This window comes from Rhinatrema bivittatum, chromosome 5 (genome assembly GCF_901001135.1).
Source record: "Rhinatrema bivittatum chromosome 5, aRhiBiv1.1, whole genome shotgun sequence".
NCBI classification, from domain to species: Eukaryota; Metazoa; Chordata; class Amphibia; order Gymnophiona; family Rhinatrematidae; genus Rhinatrema; species Rhinatrema bivittatum.
Genome location: NC_042619.1, coordinates 335775006 through 335798094, shown reverse-complemented (window position 1 = coordinate 335798094; position 23089 = coordinate 335775006). Strand labels below are relative to the sequence as shown.

The window sequence follows — 23089 nt, the reverse complement described above, 5'->3', positions numbered from 1 at the left end:
CGACCAGAGCAAATGTCAAATTCAGCAGATTCTTCAGCAGAAGGAAAGCATGAGGAATTCAGTTGAATAGATGCTCTGATAAAGCCTGTGTGTTTTTTCTCCCTGGCTACTCAAGGCAAGATATTAAAGCGTTTAGAGGATCATCTACAACTGTAATCCTGGTCGCCTCCGATTAGTCAAGGCAACCATGTTAAATGGACCTAATGAAGTTCCTGGATGGCCCTCACCTGAGTCTTCCCTGGGGGCACAGGCTACTATGGAAGGGCCCAGTTGTAATGGAAGACCCCCACTCTTTTCTCACTTATAGCTTGGCCTTTAAAAGGGAGCAGCAACGCAAGAATGGCTGTACCTCAATAGTCATATCAACCATGCTGAAGGCATGCAGACCATTGGCAACCCTAGACTACATTTAGATCTGGCACATGTTTGAGGACTTAAGTCACAACCTCAAAACTGTACCTTGTAAGGCAGACATTGTGAATATCCTGAGTTTTCTTCAAAAAGGACTGGATAAAAACTTAACTTTCAACTCTGAAGGGAAACATGGCAGCTATTTCTTGTTACAAGGGCACAACTAAAGAAATGCAGATAATTGTGTGCCTGGACATAGTTTGTTATTTATGAGGGGTAAAATGTATCCATCCCCCATTCAGATCAGTGGTCTCTCAGTGGGATTTTAACCTGGCACTGGAAGCCCTGGCAGGCCCTCCCTTTGAAACAGTAAGATAGTCATCCTTGAAAGATCTCTTCCTGAAGACAGCCTTTCTTGTTGCTATATGTTGTGCTAGACATATCTTGGAAATACAGGTACTTTTATTCAGGATCCCATTCTTGGTGTTTTCAGCAGATCCTGTCACTCTTCCTTTCTGCCCAAGGTTGCTTCCCCCTTTGACTTAAATAAATCCATCTCGATCACTGCCTTCAGAAAACAAGGATCGGAAGAGTGACTGGAGACTCTGACTCCTGGATATAAGGCACATTTTCAAGATGCCTGAGGATCACTTATTTCTGGAAAACTGTTCATCCTGTTCAGAGGTCCTTAGAGAGGGGAGATGACCCATCTGGCTAGCATAGCTTTGAGGCTAAGGAAGCAATTTCTTTGGTTTACTTACTCAAAGGGTTACAGGCATCTGCAATGCTAAGAGTGCATTTAATAAGGGCTCAAGCATTATCATGAGCAGTAACATCTTTGATACCCTCATATGAAATTTGCAGGATGGCCACTTGGTCATCCTTGCATTTCTTTGCAGTTTTACAGATTTGATGTGAGAGCAAGGCAGACTCCGCCTTTGGAGCAGGAATCCGCAGGGCAGCCCTGTTTTATTACTGTCCAACTTAGGTACAGTTTAGGTACCTCTCTCAAATTCAGACTGGTGTAGCAGGAAGAAAAGGAAAGTAACATTTAACCTCTCCTGTTAATTTCCTTTCCAGCTAGATCATTCCACTTCCCACCTGGGGACATGGGGACTGATAGGAGTTGAATGGCTTTCAAGATGGGCCTTATTTTCTTTCTCCCTTCTCCCCATCCTTCCCTTCTCTCCTAGAACAGGGGTCACAGTCTTGAGCTCCCTCTGCAATTTCAAAACTTTTTGGTGTTCTCTTCTCAGATGTATAGACAAAGTGTAATTAGGAAAGATACCTTTTTTCAGTTTTGGGTTTCTTTCCTTGAAATTGAGTTTGGTGGTTGACTCATTGCCCTGACAAAAAGCTACTGGCAACTGCCTAAGACCACACCTCCCTTATAGCCAGGGATGAGGTCACAAGGGAAAAAAGATGTGTCCTCTGACTTTGCCAGATATGGAACAGGAAATCACCCATGTCCACACTGGTCTAGCAGGACTCAAGGAAAGGAAATTAACAGGTAAGGTTACATTTTACAATCTCTCTGCTTGTGAAGATATGCTTCTATACCATTTTCTAACATGAGCCATATATCCTTTCTGTTTTGTTCAGTCTGTTTTCATATCTTTGTCATTGCACCTTATCTTATTTATTTATACCGACATTCATGATACAGATCATGTCATATCGGTTTACAGGGAACCGGGGATAATAACATTAATAACATTAACCTTAACATAGAAGAAGAGGCAAAAAGTTACAATAAAACAAGAGTAGTGGAACTGGGAAAATGAAGAAGCCAGAAGAAGAAGGTAACTCAGAAAACTATAACAAATCAATTATAATGTCTAAGATGGTGTGCACTGGGCAGCAGGCCTTAGTGAATGGTCTGTGGCATAGCAGGTGCAGGCCTGGGTTAGGGGAAGGCTTGTTGAAACAGCCAGGTCTTAAGTTTTTTTCTGAATGTCAACAAGCAGGGTTCCTGTCTGAGATCGGGGGGGGATAGCATTCCAGATGGCTGGTCCCGCTGTCGAAAAGGCTCGTTCTCTAGTTGTTGACAGATGGGTGAATTTGGTAGAGGGGGCGTGCAGGGATCCTTTATAAGCTTCCCTGATGGGTCTTGAAGAGGTGTGGAGTCTGAGTGGAAGTTGCAGGTCGATGGGGACCTGATGGTAAATGGTTTTGTGAATGATGGTAAGGGATTTGTGAAGGATTCTAAAGCTAATTGGTAGCCAATGCAGCTCTCTGAGGATGGGCGTAATGTGATCTCTTCTGTTAGTGTTAGGATTCTAGCGGCTATGTTTTGGAGCATCTGGAGGGGTTTGGTGCAGGAGGCGGGGAGACCTAGTAGAATGGAATTGCAATAGTCTAACTTGGAGAATATGATGGCCTGGAGGACAGATCTGAAGTCGTGGAAGTGTAGAAGTGGTTTGAGTCTTTTTTAGCACCTGTAGTTTGAAGAAGCAGTCCTTGGTTGTGTGGTGGTTGAACTTCTTTAAATTCAGATGATTATCAATTGTAACTCCAAGGTCTCTTGTTTGTGTGATTAAAGTGTTAGGGTGGGTCGGCTGAGGGGTATCGCTGTGTTCAGGAGATATGAGGAGGCGTTCCGTTTTGGCAGAGTTAAGTATCAGGTTTAGGCTGGTGAGGAGGAGGTTGATGGCTTGGAGGCAAGTGTCCCAGAACTTAAGTGTTTTTGTAAGGGATTCTGTTATAGGGATCAGGATTTGCACGTCATCAGCGAGGAGGTAGTGTTTTAGTTTTAAGCTTGTTAGCAGCTGGCAGAGGGGAAGGAGGTAGATATTGAAGAGGGTGGGAGACAGGGAGAAGCCCTGGGATACTGCTAGTGAAGAATTGATGCGTGTGGATTCTTTGTTGTTGATTTTGACTCTATATCCTCTACTACTGAGAAAGGAGTCGAACCATCTAAAGGCAGTTCCAGTTATCCCAATGTCGGTTAGACGATTTAGGAGGATGGAGTGGTTCACCGTGTCGAAAGCCGTCGATATGTCGAGGAGTACTAGCAAGAAGGAGTGTCCTTTGTCCAATCCCATGATGAGGTGGTCTGTGAGGGAGATGAGAAGGGTTTCGGTGCTTAGCGATTTGCGGAATCCGTATTGAGTTGGGTGGAGTATTTTATAGTCTTCGAGATAGTCGGTGAGTTTATTGACTAATTTTTCCATGATCTTTGTGACGAACGGCAGATTGGAGATAGGGCGGAAGTTGTTGGGGTCCCTGGGTTTAGGTTCGGTTTCTTAAGAAGGGGTTTGAAAGTGGCAAGTTTTAGTGCATCCGGGAAGATTCCCTGTGATAGGGAGCAGTTTATAATATCAGCCAGATGCTTGGAGATAGTGTCTGGCACCAATAAGAGGAGTTTGGTTGGGATTTGGTCAGAAGGATGGGTAGAGGGCTTCATTCTCTTTAGTATGGTTTTAATCTCCATAGTGGATGTGGGTTCAAATGATTTCAGTGATCCTACCTTATTAGAGAGAGGAGAGAAGATGGGAGGAGGGGAAGAGTTGAGGGGTAGGCGTGTTAGGAGGTTGGAGATTTTGTTCTGGAAGAAGGAGGCAAGTTCGTTGGCTTTAGATTGTGCTTGGTCGTCTGGGATGGACGGAGTGGTGGTTTTTGTGAGTTCAGATACATAGGAGAATAGGGCCTTAGCGTCAAAAATGAGGTCATGGATTCTAAGAGCATAGAAATCCTTTTGTTCGTAGTGTTGAGTTCCTGTAGAAGTGGAGAGATCGGATTTGCATGCAGCTAGCGTGCTGGGGCAGGGGGCCTTGCACCATTTGTTTTCTTTCTGTCTAAGGTCTTGTTTGAGTTTTCGGAGTTCATTGGAGAACCAAGGTTGTTTATTTTTTAGAGCCGGGCTGATTTTTTTGGTCGACAGTGGGCATAATTTGTTAGCTACTGCTTCCGTGATGCTGTGCCATGAGAGTAGAGCCGAGTTAGGGTTTGAGACATCTAGGTTAGAAAGTTCATTGGTTAGTAGTTGCTGAGGACATCTGAGGTGCACGATCTCCTGTAGTGAAATGTAGATTGGAGGGAGTGGGAGATAGGATTTTCTTTCATTGTGAGGGTGGTGGAGATCAGTGAATGGTCAGACCAAGGGACTGGGACGCATTCAGGAGGGATGGAAAGTGTGAAACCAGAGTTAATGAAAATAAGGTCTAGCGTGTGGCCAGCTTTATGCGTGGGCTTGTTAATAATTTGCTTGAAGCCCATGGCCGTGAGGGAGGTGAGAAATGCTTCGCAGTTGGTAGAGAGTGGGGTTGAGTCAACATGAAGGTTGAAATCCCCTAAGACCATAGCTGGGGAATCTAGGTTTAAATACTTAGCTATGATTTCTACAATAGGGGAGGCATCTGAGTCTAGAAGTCCTGGCGGAGCATATATGAGGAGGATTTGAAGCAAGTTTGATTTGAAAAGGCCTATTTCTAGTTTAGATGCCGCCTTGGCTGGTTGAAGGGTTAGCCTCAGCTCTTTTTTGGCAGCTAGAAGAAGGCCTCAGTCTCTCTTTTTTTTTTTTTTTGTCTGGGAAGAGAGAAGAGATCGTAAAGATGTGTAGGTAGCTGGTTTATCAGGGCTGTATCAGTGGGTTTGAGCCAGGTTTCCATAATAATGCAAATGTCTGGCTTTGAGTCAAGGAGATAATCGTTGCGAATATGCGACTTCTTTGTGAGAGATTGTGCATTGAAGAGTGTCAATGAGAATAGTGCAAGACCTAGGAGTTGGGAGAGGGGGGAGATCATGATTGGCATGAGGGTTCTGTTGGAGCGTGACAGGGAATGTGTGGGTGATTTTCCAATGGTGAGGAGTCTGTTGTGAATGATGGGGATGGGGTAGCCTTGTGTCTTGTTTCTCTTGTAGTGAAGTAATGTAGCTGAGTATTGAGTGAGAGTCCGACTGCTGGAAGGGTTGGGGAGTGGTTGAATGCTGAGTGAGGATCCGTCTGTTAGAATGCTGTTAGAGTGCGGAGTCTGTTAGCATGATGAGTGAGAGTCCGGCCGTTGAGAGATGGAGTCCGTAGAGAGATAGTCCGTCTGTTAGAATGCTGCGTGAGAGCTTGTAGCTGTGTGACTGCTAGGGTTTGACGGGAAGAAGATTGCTACTGTGCTGCTTCTGGTGTGCATGAAGGGCCGCACAAAGGGGCGGTCCCCTTTGTTGCGTGGTGCCAGAGGCGCTCAGTCGCCTCTTTTAAAGGGTCCTATAGCGTCCCACGTCGCCGCCTTCTGAACGTAGGTGGGCGGGGGTCTAAGGAGGCCGGCACTGGTAGGGCTCGGCGTCTTCTTGCTAGGCCTGTGGGGGGCGTCGCCATCTTGGCCGGGCGCGTTCAGCAGTCCGATCAGTGGCAGGAGAGCGGCGCAGCCTCGAGGAGGCAGCCTGGGACCTGGCTCTTTTGACCGGGAAGGCGCAGGGCTTGGCTGGGGCCTACCGTGGAGGTGGGTCGTGGTTGGGCCTGCGGTGGTCGTGCATCCGGCGGCTCGGGGCCTGCGGGGTCGGCTGGTCTCAGCGTCCGAGGGTCCAGGGGCGTCCGAGGGGGGTTCGGAGGCTGGTCGTGGCGTCACCTTCCTTCTGCATCTGGCCTTTCCTTGAAATCCATCCTGAATGCCACAGTTATTGTTCTTGCTTGGTCATATATTTTTTGCTTTCTCTTGTTCATCTTGAACTCTTATCTTGCAGCCTTACTCAGTCCTTTTGTTTGGTCACACAAATCCTGACTATCCAGCATTCCTGTTATTTAGCCTATTGGATAATAGTGTCCAGTGTTTGTTCTTAAGTGCTGGGGATGTTAGCAATTAATTCAGTAGGGGCCAAAAACTGTTGCCAACACTGCTGAAATTTTGGGAACCAGGTTGTTTTTGTGACCACTGTGATTTCCATTTTGTTGACTTGCCTTCACAGGGCCAGTCATGTTGAGGACCATGCATAGGTGGGGAAGTGACTCTGCCATCCCCACCCATATGAGATATAGTAGCTTGGGGCCTGAAAGGCCTCCCAAAACGTTAGACAGCATTGAAATTGGAAATGGGTGAAAGTTGAGAGGGGGTGGAGATTGTAGAGGAGTATGCTGAAGGTGGAGGAGTGGGAACTAGAGGGAAGCTCATAGTCAGGGGCTGCAGATGGATGGAGGCTTAAAAGATTGGGGGGCTTTTGGTGGAAGGAACTGTAAAAGTGAATGAAGACTGAATGAAAAATGGCCGAAAGTGGAGGGAAGCTCAAGAATGGAAGGAGTGTGTAGACTGACATAGTGGGAACTTGAGAGAGTGGATGGAGGACTAGGGATAAGAGGTGTTTAGCTGTGAGAGTGGATCAGGGATTGGAGTGAAGGATATAAAAGTGGAGGGAAGCTAAGCGAGGTGTGGGGGCTGGAGTTGGCAGGAAGCTGAGAGAGCAGGGGAGCTAGAGATGGGGAGAAGCTGAAGCTTCATAGTAAAGAAAAGCTGAGAGAGTAGGGAATATAAGGACGCTTTGAGAGAGTGCTCTATGAAGACAAACTAATTTGGTGGTAGTGATGGAATAGAAAGATAACAGCACAATCACAGCAAATGTGAGATTGCACTGATCAGACTTTTAAAAATAGTAAGGCTATTGAAATGTTAAAGTATGTTAAAGGTTAATTAGTATGTTAAAGGTCAGCACCAAGTTTCATTTCTACCTTATCTGTTTACAAGAAATCATATGACTTACAAGAATCTAGTCTTATTAGCATATTTGAGATAAAATTATAATATCAACCAGCTAGAAAATGTTATACAAAAACAGATTATTGAAGTGTAAGTTTAGAGGCAGTGACATATTTAACTGAGTGTAATGGCTCAGAAGAGCTGAGCTGGTATTTACTCTGCATTGTATGGTAAGCTGCACTGCTCCTATTGTGAGATATCTTGTAATAAAAGATTAGATTTTCCTCTTACTGGCTTTTGGTATTCAGTGTTTATTAGCACCTCCAACAAGGAAGATGGGAGAGTAGAGGCTGGAATTGCAGGGAGCTTGAGTGCTGGAGGGAAAAAATAGAGATGGTGGGTCTGTGTATGTTTTATGTAGTGGGTTCTGGCCGCAGTTGAAGGGGAGGGATAGAGGTGGAAGGAAGCTGAGCAGGAAGTGGGGAGAAGTTGAGAGAGTGAAGATGTGCTAGAGTTGAAAGGAAACTGTTGCACTGGTGGTGGACCCGTGGCCTGAGGTGGGGTTGATGCAACCCGTAGGGCAAGCCCTACGGGTCCTCACCATCGGGAGGTGGAGCTGACTAGGAGACGGAGGCCAACTGGAGCTTCGCCAATACCAGCCCTCGTTCCCCTCAGGTTGAGTCCTTGGGTGCCAGGGCCGGCTGGTCAGGTGGGTCTCCTTGTGACAACTCCCAGTAGATGAGACACAAGGATTGCCGAGGACCAGCAGAGGTATCGGGGACTGCTGTATGTCCGGATTTGGCAGGGATCCAGAGACATGGGCGCCAACAGGAACAGGGCAAAGACAGGGGGCGCCCAGGTAGAAGAAGGCCGAAGCCTAAGAGGCCAAGTCCAGGGAGATACTGAAGGCGTAGTCGAAGACAGGCTGAGTCAGGGCAGGTGGCTGAGCAAGGCAAGGTACAGAGTCCAACAGAGCAAGGGTCAAAGCCAGAGGTCAATCCTGAGCTTGGTCCAACGTAGCAAGGGTCAAAGCCAAAGAGTCAGTCCAAGGAGACAAGGAAGGAACCAAGGTATGGATCAGGAACTAGGAACGATGCAAACATGGAGACCTGTTTCCAAGGCAAGGAACTAGTGGCAGGCCCTGTCTTATATACCAGGACCTGATGATGTCATCATCCAGGGTCGTGGGCTAGTTTCCCGCCGTTGTCCCTTTAAAAGTACGGGAGGTGTGCGCGCCTAAGCCAAGGCCCGCAGGAGGCCGGTTGACAGCGTCTCCCCACAGGCCATGCGGGGAGAACCGCCGGGAGCTGAGGAGGTCCGCAAAGGAGTCTGAAACAGCCGAGGAGGCAGCAGGCGCATGGGGGCGGAGGCAGCTGCCCACAGCCGCGAGCAACGATGGTCCGGGACTGGGAGCAGCGCTGCAAGGGTGAGTAGGCCTGGACGCGGGCCTACCGTGGACGGGATGCGCAACAGTACCACCCCCCTTTACACCCCCCTCTTGGAAGCTTGGTTTTGCCCGGATGAGCATGATGGAAATGGAGGAGGAGTTGCTTGTCCAGGATGTTACTCGTAGGCTCCCAAGAGTTCTCCTCGGGGCCATAACCTTCCCAGGAGAGAAGGTACTCTCAGCGGCGGCCTCTTCTTCGGCAGTCAAGAACTTCTTGTACTTGATAGGTTGTATCAGTTTCCGTGGTAAGCTGGGAAGGTTCAGGAGACTTACAAGAAGTCCACGAAAGTACCACCGGTTTGAGCAGAGATACGTGAAAGGAATTATGTATCCCTAAGGTCGGTGGTAACCTGAGCTGGTATGTAACCAGCCCAATATGCCAGGTAATGGAGAATGGGCCAATAAACCTTGGAGCAAACCTCTGTGAGGGGAGTTTAAGTCAAATGTAATGGGTGCTTAGCCAGACCTTTTGGCCTGGCTGGAACTCTGGAGCTGGACGACAGTGGGTGTCAGCAGATTTCTTGGCACGAGCCGTAGCCTGGTGGAGGCGTTGATTCATCTGGGTCCAAAGCGCTTGGAAGGTACTGCTATAGCCTGAGTTGCCGGCGAGGGCACCAATAGTGGAATTGGCAGTGGAAGCAGAGGTTGTCTGCTGTACACAATGGAGAAAGTAGAAACTCCAGTGGCTGCTGAAATGTGGGAATTGTGAGAAAATTCTGCCCAGGGTAATAACTCCGCCCTGTTGTCCTGCTGATCGTTTGAGTAGGAGCGAGGGAATTCTTAAGTGAGCGGTTTGTGCGTTCGGCCTGGCCATTGGCCTGAGGGTGGTAAGCTGTAGTCAAATTAATGGTAATTCCGAATTTCTTACATAAGGAGTGCCAGTAAAGGGCAACAAACTGGGGGCCCCTATCCAAGACCATGTCCATGGGCAGGCCAAGGATGCGAAAAACATGTTGAAAGAAAGAGACGTGCTAGTTCCGGGACTGATGGTAAGGCAGGCAAAGGAACTAAATGGGCCATTTTGGAGAATCAGTCCACGATGACCGTATTCCCCTTGGACGGTGGGAGGTCCACCACAAAGTCTGTGGATAAATGAGTCCACGGCTCTTCTGGTGCAGGCAGTGGCTGGAGAAGGCCCCAAGGTCGGCCTACTGGTGGCTTCTGCTAGGCACAGGTTGGACATGAGTCCACATAGGCACGAGTATCAAACCATAGTGGGCCACCAGTAGTATCCTTGGAGTAGGCATAGTGTCCGGGCGCATCCTGATTGGCCAGCTAGCTTGGAGTCATGCACCCAACGTAGGACCCTTTCTCGGACCCAGCGAGGTACAACGGTCTTTCCGGCTGGGTCCATGACGGTGGCTGACAGGCAGATACGGGCAGGGTCTATGATGTGACTCTGCTCATCTTGGACATCATCAGGGTCAAAAGAACGAGAGAGCGCGTCCGGTTGGAGATTCTTCTCTGCTGGACGGTAACAGAGCTCAAAATTGAAGCGCGAAAAGAATAGTGCCCAGCGGGCCTGACGAGCATTAAGACGCTGGGCATGTCTGAGGTGCTAGAGGTTCTTATGGTCCGTAAAGACGGTAAACTTAAACTGAGCGCCCTCCAACCAGGGACGCCACACTGTCCCCTATGCTATAGTTTTGCTTGGCATGGGAGATTTTATGAGAGTAGCGAGCATGGATGGAGGACTCCTCAGGTGGAATTCTGGCTCAGAACTGTCCCAGCCCCTATAGCTGAGGCATCCACCTCTACGACAAAGGGGCGGTTCGGATCTGGTTGGCGCAAACAAGGGCCAGCAAGGAAGGCGTTCTTGAGGTCTTGGAAGGCAGCTAGGGCTTCAGGGGACCAGTTCTTCATGTCGCTGCCTTTCCGGGTCATAGCTGTGAGGGGCGCTGCCAACTGGGAGTAGTTCGCTATAAAGTGATGATGATAATCGGTGAATCCGAGGAACCTTTGGAGCGCCCAAAGACCCACTGGTCGGGACCAGTCACGAATACCCTTTAATTTACTGGGGTCCATGGTAAAACCTCGCTGGGAAATGATGTAGCCTAAGAAAGGAAAGCTGGATCTTTCAAAGAGACATTTGTCCAATTTAGCAAACAAATGGTTTCCCTTAGGCATTGGAGTACAGTGCGGACGTCGGCTCGATAGTGGTCAGGTCTTTTGAGAAGATGAGGATGTCATCTAGGTATGCTACGACCTAGGTATACAGGAGGTCACGTAGGATTTCATTAATCATTCGTTGGAATACTGCAGGAGCATTACAAAATCCGAAAGGCATGACAAGGTATTCATAATGCCCATCTCTAGTGTTAAGTGCTGTTTTCCGAACATCCTCCAGGCATATGCGGACCAGATTATAAGCGCCATGCAAATCCAATTTGATGAAAATGGTAGTGCCCTGGAGGCGGTCAAATAATTCCGAGATTAACGGCAACGGGTATCTATCCTTGCGGGTAATAGCATTTAGGCCACGGTAATCGATACATGGTCTCAAAGACCCATCCTTCTTCGTGACAAAGAAAAAGCCTGTGCCCTCAGATGAGGTAGACGGGCGGATGAAACCCTTAGCCAGGTTCTCTTGAATATATTCAGTCATTGCTTGGGTTTCAGGTATGGGTAGCGGGTAGGTCCTATACCTAGAAAGCGTAGTTCCAGGCAGCAACTCAATGGGGCAGTCAAGCTTATGCAGAGGCAGGAGAATATCCGCCTTCTGTTTTGAAAAGATGTCTTCAAAGTCAGCATATGGAGGCGGAAGGCCAGAAGCAGTCACCGCGAGGGGTATTGCGGAAGCAGGTGCCACCTTCTTGAGGCACTGTTGGCGACAGGCTGGACTCCACTCGACAAGCTGTATAGTTCCCCAATCAAATTGGGGAGAGTGACGGAGCCACAGTAATCCTAAAACTACTGGATGGAAGGGCTTCTCTAGCACAAAGAGTTCAACCTCCTCTTCGTGTAAAGCTCCACTGAGAAGACTGATGGGTGCCGTCACATGGGATATCCTCCTGGGTAGCGGCTCACCATGGGTAGAGGCGATGCATAACGGTGTCTCAATGGTACGCGTGGAGATGCCCAGGAGGTGTACCAGGTCCTTTAGAATAAAGCTCCCAACTCCTCCTGAGTCAATTAGAGCCAAGGTTGGGAAAGAGCAAGAGTCCCAAGTCAGGGTGACTGGCAGAGACAATTGAGGGGCCGGAGTAGTAACTCCCAAGTTCAGGACCCCCACTGAACTTAGGCCCGTGAGTTTCCCGGACGGACAGGACAAGACAGGAGGCAGTGGCCGGAAGCCCTGCAATACAGGCACAGGCCCGAATGCCTCAGTCTAAGGCGCTCCTCCGGAGTAAGACACCCTCGACCCAGCTGCATGGGTTCTTCCGTCTTGGTAGATGGCAGGACTCCGCTGGTCACGGGCCCTCCTGCAGGTGGAGAACAGGAACACTCCGCAGCAAGACATCAGGGTGTCCAAACTTCACGGTGACGCTCTTGGAAGCGGTGGTCGATAAGGCCTGCCAGAGTAATAAGATCCTCTAGAGAAGGAGGGTAACTCGCGGGCTGCGAGTTCATCCTTTAATTGAGATGAGACCATTGAAGTACATGGCTCGAAGGCAATCCTCTTCCCAAGCCAATTCTGTGGCAAGGGTCCAAAATTTGATAGTGTAATCATTAAGAGTCCGATGACCTTGCCGCAGATGTAGAAGACAAGCCTTCCTGGATTGTCTGTCGGACGGAAGGCTGTCATGAAACGTGATAGCTCTTGAAGAAGAGAGACCGAACGTTCCCTCAAGGGGGAAGCCCATGCCAGCGCCTTGCCTTCTAAATGGGAGAGAATGAAGGTAACCTTTGTGAGTTCATCCTGGAAGATGGAAAGTTGTAGAGCAAATTGCATATAGCACTGATTAATAAACCCTCTGCAGAGTCGAGAGACCCTGTTGAAGCGGGGTGGAGTGGGTAGGGCCAACAGAGCCCTAGAGGGCGAGGGTGCGGACGGTGAGCTGGCTGGTGCAGGCGTCTGTGCTGTAGTCCCAGCCAGGGTATCCAGACAAGCATCGAGACGCTCGACAGAGGAGGCTAGTGCCTCTAGGAACCGCTGCTGTTAATGGACCTTCAGAGCCAGGCCTGGAATGAACTGGAAGGCGGTCGGCTCAGTTGAGTCCATGGCCTTGGCAAACTGTTGTGCTGGTGGTGGACCCTTGGCTCGAGGTAGGGTTGACGAACTCCGTAGGGCAAGCCCTACGGGTCCACACCGTTGGGAGGCGGAGCTGACTAGGAGACTGAGGCCAACTGGATCTTCGCCAATACCAGCCCTCATTCCCCTCAGGTTGAGCCCTTGGGTGCCGGGGCTGGCTGGTCTTGGGTGGGCTTCCGTGTGACGACGCCCAGTAGATAAGACACAAGGATTGTTGAGGACCAGCAGAGGTATCAGGGGACCGGTGTAGGTCCGGATGAGGCAGGGATCCAGAGACCCGGACACCAACAGGAACAGGGCAAAGACAGGGGGCGCCCAGGTAGAAGAAGGCCGAAGCCTAAGAGGCCAAGTCCAGGGAGATATCAAAGGCGTAGTCAAAGACAGGCTGGAGTCAGGGCAGGCGGCTGAGCAAGGCAAGTTACAGAGTCCAACAAAACAAGGGTCAAAGCCAAAGAGTAGTCCAAGGAGACAAGGAAGGAACAAAGGTACGGAACAGGAACCAGGAACGGAGTCAGGATTAGGAACCAGGAACGATGGGCAATGAGCACACGAACAAACTTGGAGACCTGTTGCCAAGGCAAGGAATTAGGGGCAGGCCCTGCCTTATATACCAGGGCCCGATGATGACATGATCTGGGGCCGTGGGCTAGTTTCCCGCCGCGGTCCCTTTAAAAGTATGGGAGGCACGCGCACGCCTAATCCAAGGCGCACTGGACAACGGCGTCTCCCTGTGGGCCACGTGGGTAGACCCGTCAGGAGCAGAGGAGGTCTGCGGAGGAGTCTGGAACAGCCGAGGAGACAGCAGGCACTCGGGGGCGTAGGCGGCTGCCCACAGCCGTGAGCAAGTGTGGTCCGGGACCGGGAGCAGCGCTGCAAGGGTGAGTAGGCCCGGACACGGGCCTACCGCGGAAGGGACGTACAACAGAAACAGCAGCTGATGAAAATTCCAGATGAAATCAAGCCTGTAATTACTAAAGCCTATTACTTATTTCCTGCTGATTCTAATCAGGGTAATGTGGAGAAAATGTCTTTACCAGATATAACAGCTCTTTTGGAATCCTCACAAGAGATGGTGGCCTCTCAAAGGAGACCATTACTTGTTTCTTTTGCATTTTTAATGGATAAGAATAATGTCTTTAAACATTTCTTTCGCAACAATCATGCGTTATTCTTTGGGCAAAGGATTTGGTTCTATCCAGATCTAATTAAACAGACACAACAGCGAAGAAAACTATTTCTTAATATGAGATTGGAAGTCCACCAGATGGGAGGAACTTTCAAGTTACAATTTCCTTGCAAGTGTCATGTTAAGAGTGGGGAACAGAGAGATATTTTCTTAGAACCTTCTCAGTTAAGGTCCTTTCTCGACTCTTGAACCAACCCCACTTAAGCTTACTGTTTGGGTGTATGTGAATGCATAAGGTGGAGTCTATCAGGGTCTACAATAGTTTGTTATTATTTCAGTGTATAATGCTCCTTATTTCCAGCTCTCCCATATTTCTTTTATTAATTGAGTACAATGTTAGCTATATTGTTAATGGATAATGGAATATGTTTTCATTTTTTAATTACCTTAATTGTACCCAAATTATTTATTTAACAAATGTATACTTGTATGTATTTAAAAAGCAATAAAGAAAAAATTAAAAAAGAAAAAAGAAACAGCAGCTGGGCTGGTGGTGGAGGGAAGATGAAAGAGTATTGGAATGCTGAAGTGAGTAGGAGACTGAAGAGGAAAGGTTGAGATTGGGGTTATATGGGATGCTTGAAAGTGAGGAGTTGGTGGTAATTGAGAGAGTAAGATGAGGGATGAAGATATAGAGATGGAGGGCTAGAAGGGGCAATATGGATGAAAGATGGGGAAGAGGAGGAGACTCAAAGGGGGAGATGGAGGAAAAGAAGATTTATGAGGAGATGTATAAGACTAGAGATAGAAGGGGGACATGGCATAGTGAGAGACATGGTAGAGGAAGGAGATAGAGAGGAGGTAGAGGGGTGGGACTAGGAAAAAGGCAATAAGTTGCATAAAGGGGAAGGAGATAATGGAGGAGAGTGATGGGAACTGAAGTATATATGGGAGAATGATTGGGGGGGGGATGTTCTTATAAACTCTCCTATGTCACTTAGGCTTCTTCCTGGTACTGCTTATGCACGGCGCATGCACTTCCTCCCATGTCTTGCAGTAGGGTACTGCTTTGACATGGGCTTGTTTCCTGGACCTTGCAGCGGGGTGTACTGCTCACATATAGACTCCCTCCTAGTGCCTTGCACAGGGTACAGATCGTGGATGGGCTCCCTGTCATGTCTAGTATGTGGTACTGCTCCCCTTTTGTCTTGTCTGGCCATGTAGACATGTACTGCGCTCAATTTTTCTTGTCTGTTCATTTTGGCCTTTTATTTTATTTCAGGATATATTCAGACCTCTTGGTCTTGAGGTGAAGTTGAGTTTTTTGTACCGTCCATGTGTGGAAAGCTGTTGCCAGAAATGCACCCCAATTAGCTGGGTAAGGACTGCTGATTGTGGGGAAGAAGGTGAAAGGGCGAGTGGGTTGGTGGAACTGAAGGAATGACAGGTGTGTTAGGGAGGGGAAAGGGAGGAAGGAAGCGCAATCATGTTTGTAGATGGGCAAGGAAAGGAGGACATGAAAGGAAATGGATGTAGGTGTTAGGATGAGTATGGCAGGAAGAAGATGGATGCAAGGATGTGGAGAGGGGGAAGAAGAGAGGGGGACTGTATTGCGGAGGCACGAAGAAGGGTGTTTTTCTCAAGGAAGAGGGAAGGGCATTGTCAAGAAGAGGAAGATGGAAGGAAAGACCAGTGGGGGAAGGAGATGGAGTGATGCTCTGGCAAGAGGAATGGAAGGGGTGGTGTTTCGAGGAGTGGGGAGGAAGTGCACACGACATGGTTGGGAGGAAGGTGGACCTTGTGAGAGAAGGAAGGATGTATGTATTTTTTTAAGAACAAGATTTTTAGTTTTTGGTATCTACAATGTAGTTTCTGAATTTAACTGTTACTTTTCACTGTTAGTCAAGTGACCAGAGGTGATAACTTGAATGACTTTACTTGTATCCCTGGTCATCTGATGATTGCACATCTGTTATTTGACCTGCGTTTAAAGATGCTCAGTATTTCTCCTCTCATTGTTGCTAGAAATCTTTGCTTTGAATTCAGTCTCACTTTTTATGTATTTATTTATTTTTGCTTCTCTCTGTCAGCAAGCAGAGTTGGATTAGCCATGACATGTGGATGATGTCATCTAGCACCGAATGAACCATTTTCGCTTAGCTTATAGAGCTTTTGCTCTAATGAGCATGTGCGGGCGTTCCCGCGCAGGTATTGCTTGTGAGCTCCTCAGTCTTTTTTCATCCCGAGCTACAGCACAGATCTGTATCTTTCTCTGCTTTTCCCGATTGATATTCTCATTTGTTAAATTGTTATCAACTATTATGTCTGGAGGGAGGAGGAATATCCTAGTGGTTAGAGCAGTGGACTATGAACCAGAAGACCAGGGTTCAAGTCCTGCTGTCGCTCCTTGTGACCTTGGGCAAGTCATTTTACTCTCCATTGCCTCTGGTAAAAAAACTTAGATTGTAAGCCCTCTGGGGATAGAGAAATACCTACAGTACCTGAATGTAAACCGGTGTGATATCTCAATTGAGATCGAATGTCTGTATATAAAAAGAATAAATAAATAAATAAATGTCTCACTGCTTCAGCAGCTGCCAAACAGCACTTTTCACAAATGTCAGGCTCCTTCTTCCAATACTTGAGGGAAGATCTTTTGGCTAAAATAGCCTCTTTCACCTCACCTTTTACGTATACTGGCAATCATTTGGCCTTCCTTCCACCTTCCTTAATGTGGACTACATCTGCACTGTGCTTCTAAAATGGTATTTAACAGTGTCCAGGTCTGTTGTACACACTCAACCTTTGTAGCTGTACCTTTCAGTTTTTTCTAACTTTTTCTCATTTTATCAAAGTTGCCCTTTTGAAAGCTTAGTGATAGAGCCATGGATTTTCTTATTGTCCCTCTTCCAGTTGTTAATTCAAATTTGATCATGCTATGATAACTATTGCCAAGAAGCCCCACCACTGTTATCTCTCTGAACAAACCCTGTGTTCCACTAAGAATTAGATATAAAATAGCTTACTCTCTAGTCAGTTCCTAAAACAATTGCTCTGTAAAGCTATCATTTATTTCATCCAGGAACTTTATCTCTCTAGCATGACCTAATGTTACATTTACCCAGTCAGTATTGGGGTAATTTAAATCTCTCATTATTACTGCACTACCAATTTGGTTAGATTCCCTATTTTATCTTAGTATTTCAATGTCCATCTCATCATTTTGGCCAGATGGATGGTAGAATACTCCTATTGCTATACTCTTCCCCAGCATACATGGGATTTCTACTGATAAAGATTCTATTGTGCATTTAGTCTCTTATAGGATCCTTATACTGTTGGACTCTATGCCATCCTGGACATAAACTGCCAAGTTTGCTCCACCTTTATCATTGCGATCTAATTTGTAGCCTGGTATTGCACTATCCCATTGGTTCTCATCCTTCCACCATGTCTCTGAGATGCCAGTTAAGTCTATCACATCATTCCTGTTCATACCCCAGATCAGTCCAGACAAGTGGGTTTTGCATCCCTACCAGCAGATGGAGGCAGAGAATAAAAACTTTTCAGACACTGCTACTTAACCGAGAGTGCCACCTGCAGTCCCTCAGTATTACTCTGTCTCCAGCAGATGGTAGAGATGCAAACCTGCAACCTGGAGTTTAAAAAAGAAAGAGTGATCTTTTTGAAGAAAAGAGAAGAGGCTACCTGAGGTGTTAGGCTCCTTTGTGGGCCATACCTCAGGTAGAGCAGGGCAAGCAGGAGCTTGGTAATCCCTGATCTGCCTTGGCCCTCATCTTCCAGAGGGAAGGAAAGCCAGGGTCCTGGTTCTCTCACTCCCTCTGAGGTCCTCTCACCCCCAACTGTCAGCAGGAGCAGTCAAAAGCAGGGAAGTATTCCTTTTTATTACTTTCCCCTTTTTTTGCTTACTGCCCCTTTAAATGGTTTAAAAAAAAAAAAAAAAAAAAGAGAGAGAAGCGTGTGGCAGGAGCAGGAACTCAGGCTGCATTTCCTTTCCTGTACATACCCAGATCAGTCCAGACCAGTGGGTTATGCACTCCCACCAGCAGATGAAGTCAGAGAGCAAAGCTTCGAGGCACTGGTATGCCAAGTGTGCCACCTGCAGCTAATCAGTATTTCTCTGACTCCAGCAGATGGTGGTCATGTATACCTGCAGCTCTGTGTGAGACGGATTTTTCTTGCTCCCTGAGGTGCTAGGTTCAATGTCTGGGCCATCCCTCAGGTTGGTTACCCCTGGCGGTGCTAGCCCGTGTGATTCCGGGTCCCCTGATAACTAGGGAACTGGCTCCCTCAGCGACCCGAAGGCTCCCCCTCGGTGTCTGCAGTACAGGGATGTAGCCCCTTTGGGGCATTTTTTTCTATTATTCTTAGCTTAGGCTTTATTTTATTCTGTTACTAGAAGTTAGTTTTTGTGTTAAAAAAAAAAAAAAAAAAAATCTCCAAGTTCCCTGTTCACCGCGGCTCCTGGGGTAAATCAGTCTGCCTGGTGGTGCAGAGCTAGGCAGACACCTGAAGAGGAGGGGAGAGTGTTTCAGCCCTGGTAAAAACCTCCGAGGACATTTTTTGGCTCCCTGCCTAATTTTTACCACTGGCTCCGGAGCTATTTTTACCGTGGCGGCCATTTTGTTTTTTCTTTTTCGACCTCCCACGCAGTTCCCCAGCGTTCTTGGGGCCGATTTTCACGGCATTTTTGGTGGGGGTCACCAGAGTGGGGTGGCAGCACCTGTTTTATTCTGGGGAGGGAGTTATATGTCCCTTTTTGCAGGAGGAACATGGCAGAAACTCCTCAGGTGGAACCCTGTAAGGCTTGCGGGGTATGGTCAGCTTATTTAGATACCCTGTCACTGTGCACGGACTGTGCACCGGGTGGGGAAGGGGCCTCAGACAAGAGGATCAAACCTAAAATGTCTGCAGGCAGCTCAGGCTCGGTGGCTGGGTCTAACGTAAGGAGCCCAACCCCCACTGCGCTCCCTGTGGAAAAGGTCTCCCAGGATGACCCTCCCCTGCTGTCCCCCACTGCGCAGACTCCGAGACTGGAGGAATCGAGAGACACGGACACTGATTCTAACAGTGACGAGACTAGACCGGGGGGATTTTCACCGCAATTTGTACTGCTCATGCATGAAGCATTTCTGGCTCGGAAGCTCGTGAAGTGCAGAGCCGAGGATGGGAGCATGGGAGTTCCCAAGCGCCCCCATCTGTGAACTGACGGTTGTCCGTCCCGGGCAATTTTGGGCTCGGGAGGATCTAGTGCAGGGGTCGGGAACCCATGGCTCGCGAGCCAGATATGGCTCTTTTGAGGGCTGCATCTGGCTCGCAGACAAGTGTCGCCACACTTTCCCGCTGACCCAGCTGCTCCCCGGTCCTCCTCCGCCCGGGCGGAACGTGGCAGGGCAGCTGGAGTCAGCAGCACCGGCGTGCTCTCTTCTTCCCAACCCCCCCCCCCCCCACGGCCCGGAAGAGGAAGTGGAGAGTATCGGGTGCCTGCGTGGCAAGAAGAGGCCACGCTAGTGCGCTCGGCATCGGCCCGAAGAAAAGAAGACTGCAGCGCGGCTCGGAGGAAAATGAAGAGGTTCAACCGCGGCCGATGGGACTCCGCCTCCGCGAGGGCTGAAAATGAAGGAGGTTAGCGTTGGGAGGAGGCTGCTGCTGCCGCGAGTTCCTGGGGTGAGGGAGAGAGAGAGTGAATGGGCGAGCAAGCAGCAGCTGCTCGCTCTCTTCCCCCACCCCGGGAACTCGGCGGCAGCAGCAGCCTCCTCCCAACGCTAACCTCTTCATTTTCAGCCCTCGCGGAGGCGGAGTCCCATCGGCCGCGGTTGAACCTCTTCATTTTCCTCCGAGCCGCGCTGCAGTCTTCTTTTCTTCGGGCCGATGCCGAGCGCACTAGCGTGGCCTCTTCTTGCCACGCAGGCACCCGATACTCTCCACTTCCTCTTCCGGGCCGCGGGGGGGCCCTGTGTGTGTGTGTGTGTGAGAGAGAGATTGCATGTATGTGAATGATTGAGAGCCTGTACATGTGAAAGAGAGTATGTCTGTGATTGAGAGCCTGCCTGTGAGAGAGAGAGAGCATGAATGTAAGTTTACCATTGGGAACAAGTATGTGTAAGTTTGTGATTGAAAACCTGTTTGTGTGAAAGAGTATGTGTGTATGATTGAGATCCTTTGTGTGTGAGAGAAATCATGTGTATGTATGATTAAGAGTCTGTGTGTATAAGTAAGAGAGAGATCATGTGTGTCTGTGTGAGATTGAGAGCTGGTTTAGGTGATGGAGAATGTGAGTATGTGATTGAGAGCCTGTGTTTAAATGAGAGAGAGAGACCATGTGTGTCTGTGTGATTGAGAGCTGATTTAGGTGAGGGAGCATGTGAGTATGTGATTGAGAGCCTGTGTGTAAATGAGAGAAAGAGAGGACATGTTTGTAAGCATGTGAATGAGAGTCTGTGTGTGAGAGAAAAAGACAGCATGTATGTGTGTGTTTGAAAGCCTGTGTGTGTGTGGGTAAGCGTGAAAAGATAGAAAGCATGTGTGTAAATGTGTAATTAAGAGCCTATATAAGTGAGAGAGAAAAAACATATATATATGTGAGTACTGAGAGCACGTGTGTATAGGTGTGTCATTGAGAGCCAGTGTGAGAGAGAGCGCTGGTATGTGACTGAGGGAGGAGAAAGTTCCAAGCAAACCACCCCTCCTCCTGCTAATTCAGAACAATCTCAGGACACCTGGATATCAAACGTTCCCAGGTATGCAGAGCAAAAAAATTTTTGTATCCTTATTATTTTTCATTACTGGGTCATTGTGTCTGCTATTTTGAAATATTTTGTTGGTATCTGGAAATGTTTTATATGAGTTTTTAATTATTGGATATTCCACTCATCAGCTGTTTCGAAATATGTTCTTTTTGTTAGTACAGTTTTACTGCTGATGATTTTATATTTCTTGATTTGTTTTATAAGGATGGGTGATGTTTCTTTTTTCCTTTGTTACACTGCATACAGAGACTCTGGCTTGTTGCAGTTTCCAATTCAGTTTTTTCTGCATGCTTCTTGTTATGCGTTTTGGACTCTTGATTCTATGTTAGGTGAGGGACAGCACGTGATTCAGGTGAGGTTTTCTACTGGCGTGTAGTTTCTGTGTAGGACTCTATAGCAGCCTGACTTGGTCCGTTTTCCTAATAGGAGATGTATTGGTGTCTTAAGGCCTGGTGTAATATTTTCAGAGACTTATTGTACTTTAAAAGTGTGATCTTACATAAAATGCACACATTTACTTGTATTTAGTTTTAAACATATTGTATGGCTCTCATGGAATTACATTTTAAAATATGTGGCGTTTATGGCTCTCTCAGCCAAAAAGGTTCCTGACCCCTGATCTAGCGGGTGCAGTCAACCAGCAGGGGAACGACTCCACTCCGCCCCTGAGGGACACCGCTACAGATAAGGGTGAGGTCCCTCCAGACGTAGATACGGGCGACGACGATCATGATCTGGTAGAATCTAGTGCAGAGGGGGACGACCCCCACGTAGTCTGGCTGTTTAAGAGGGAGGAATTGTGCCCCCTTATTCCCCAGGTGGTTGAGGAATTGGGGTTGAGACCCTTGCTGGAAGATTCCGACAGCGAGGGAGTGAACCCAGTCCTGGATGGTTTCCGGGGTTCACCTAATGCTTTTCCCATCCCGAAGAAGATTCAAAAGCTCATCAGCCGGGAATGGGAATCCCCGGAGGCAGGAATTAAGGTCAGCCGGGCGATGCAAAAACTCTACCCGCTAATGGAGGAACATTTAGAACGCCTCAGGGTACCTAAGGTGGATGCGGCTGTATCAGCGGTGACCAAGAAGACGACCATTCCAGTGGCAGGAGCGGCTGCTCTCAGAGATGTGCAGGACCGCAAGCTGGAACTGCATCTGAAGCGGGTATTCGAGGTCTCCTCCTTACCGGTAGTACTTTGGGCGGCGGTATCTGCCAGCATGATGCAAAGAGCTTGTTTATGTTGGATTCAAAAACCGCAGGACCCATCGTCTTCTGGGACTTTGTCAGCTTCTCAGGTGGCTCGTCTGGAGGTGGCAGTAGCATATGTGGCGGATGCCTTATATGACTTTGTGTGTTTGGTGGCCCGGACTATGGTCTTCTCGTTGGCGGCTCGGCAACTCCTATGGCTCCGCAATTGGGCAGTGGATGCTTCCTTCAAGTCGCAACTGTGTAGTCTGCCTTTTTAAGGGAAGTTGCTGTTTGGAGAGGTTTTGGATCAGCTGATGACATCTCTGGGGGATTCCAAGGGCAATAAACTGCCGGAAGATAGAAAGCCCTACAGGAAATCATTCGTTCCTCGATCCCGTTTTCAGGATTTACGAAAAAGCAGGTCGGGGAGGAGTGTTCCACCCTCTGGCTCCAGACAGACGTCTTCCTATACACAGTCCTTTCGCGGCTCCAGTCGTCCTGCCAGAGGTGGTTTCGGTCAGGGAACCGGAACTGGGAAGCCTGCCCAATGAAATCAGGCCTACCCACTCCTCAGATGGAATGATCGGGGGCAGGTTGTCCCAATTTTACGAGGAATGGGCCAGGATCACCTCCGATCGCTGGGTGTTGGAGGTGGTAAAAGAAGGTTACGCGTTAGAATTTTCTCGGTCTCTCATGCCGGCCTTTGTGGAATCGCAATGCATTTCCCACAACAAGCGAGCCGCGGTAGAAGACACTTTACAAAGATTGCTGGCCCTGAAAGCGATCGTCCCCGTGCCGTCTGAGGAACGGGGGAGGGGATGGTATGCCATTTATTTCGTGGTTCCCAAAATGGAGGGCACTTTCCGACCCATTCTGGACCTACAGAAGGTGAATCGCTGCTTGAAGATGCCCCATTTTCTATTGGAAACACTTCGAACAGCGCTCACCAGAGATTCCTATGATTCAAGATCCTGGGTCAGCATTTTCAGTTCAGGGTGCTGCCGTTTGGACTGGCGACGTCCCCGCGCACCTTTACCAAGGTGAGGGTCGTGGTGGCGATGACCCTCCGAAAGGAAGAAGTTCTTGAGAAAAACATTGAAGTGTTACCAGAAAAGAGAAAAAAAACCCAATGCAAGCAGAAATTCAAAATCCATAACCAAAAGAAAAAGCACATTGAGATGGATGACTCTGTCATCAGTGGCACAGCTGCAAAGGGAAAGAGTGAAGTGAATAGCAAATCTCAACTAAAGTCTCAAAAGGAGTCAAGGAAAAGCAGTAACCTTAACGAGAAAACCTGGAAAGCTATGACCACAAATGCTCATAGTTTGGGAAATAAAATCCCAGATCTGCAAGCCCTAATGGTGGAGGCGGACTTGTACGTTGTTGCTATCACAGAGA

At 48.3% G+C, this 23089-nt stretch overlaps 1 protein-coding gene across 3 annotated transcripts in view; it reads left to right on the top strand.

Moving 5' to 3' along the window:
* GPAT2 (glycerol-3-phosphate acyltransferase 2, mitochondrial) overlaps nucleotides 1-23089 on the top strand; it is a 462570-nt gene that overhangs the window by 44586 nt on the left and 394895 nt on the right. For all 3 annotated transcript variants that reach the window (XM_029604447.1, XM_029604446.1, XM_029604448.1), the window contains exon 3: nucleotides 15019-15114. In XM_029604447.1, the coding sequence (XP_029460307.1) occupies nucleotides 15019-15114 (96 nt within the window). The remainder of the gene's footprint in view (nucleotides 1-15018; nucleotides 15115-23089) is intronic.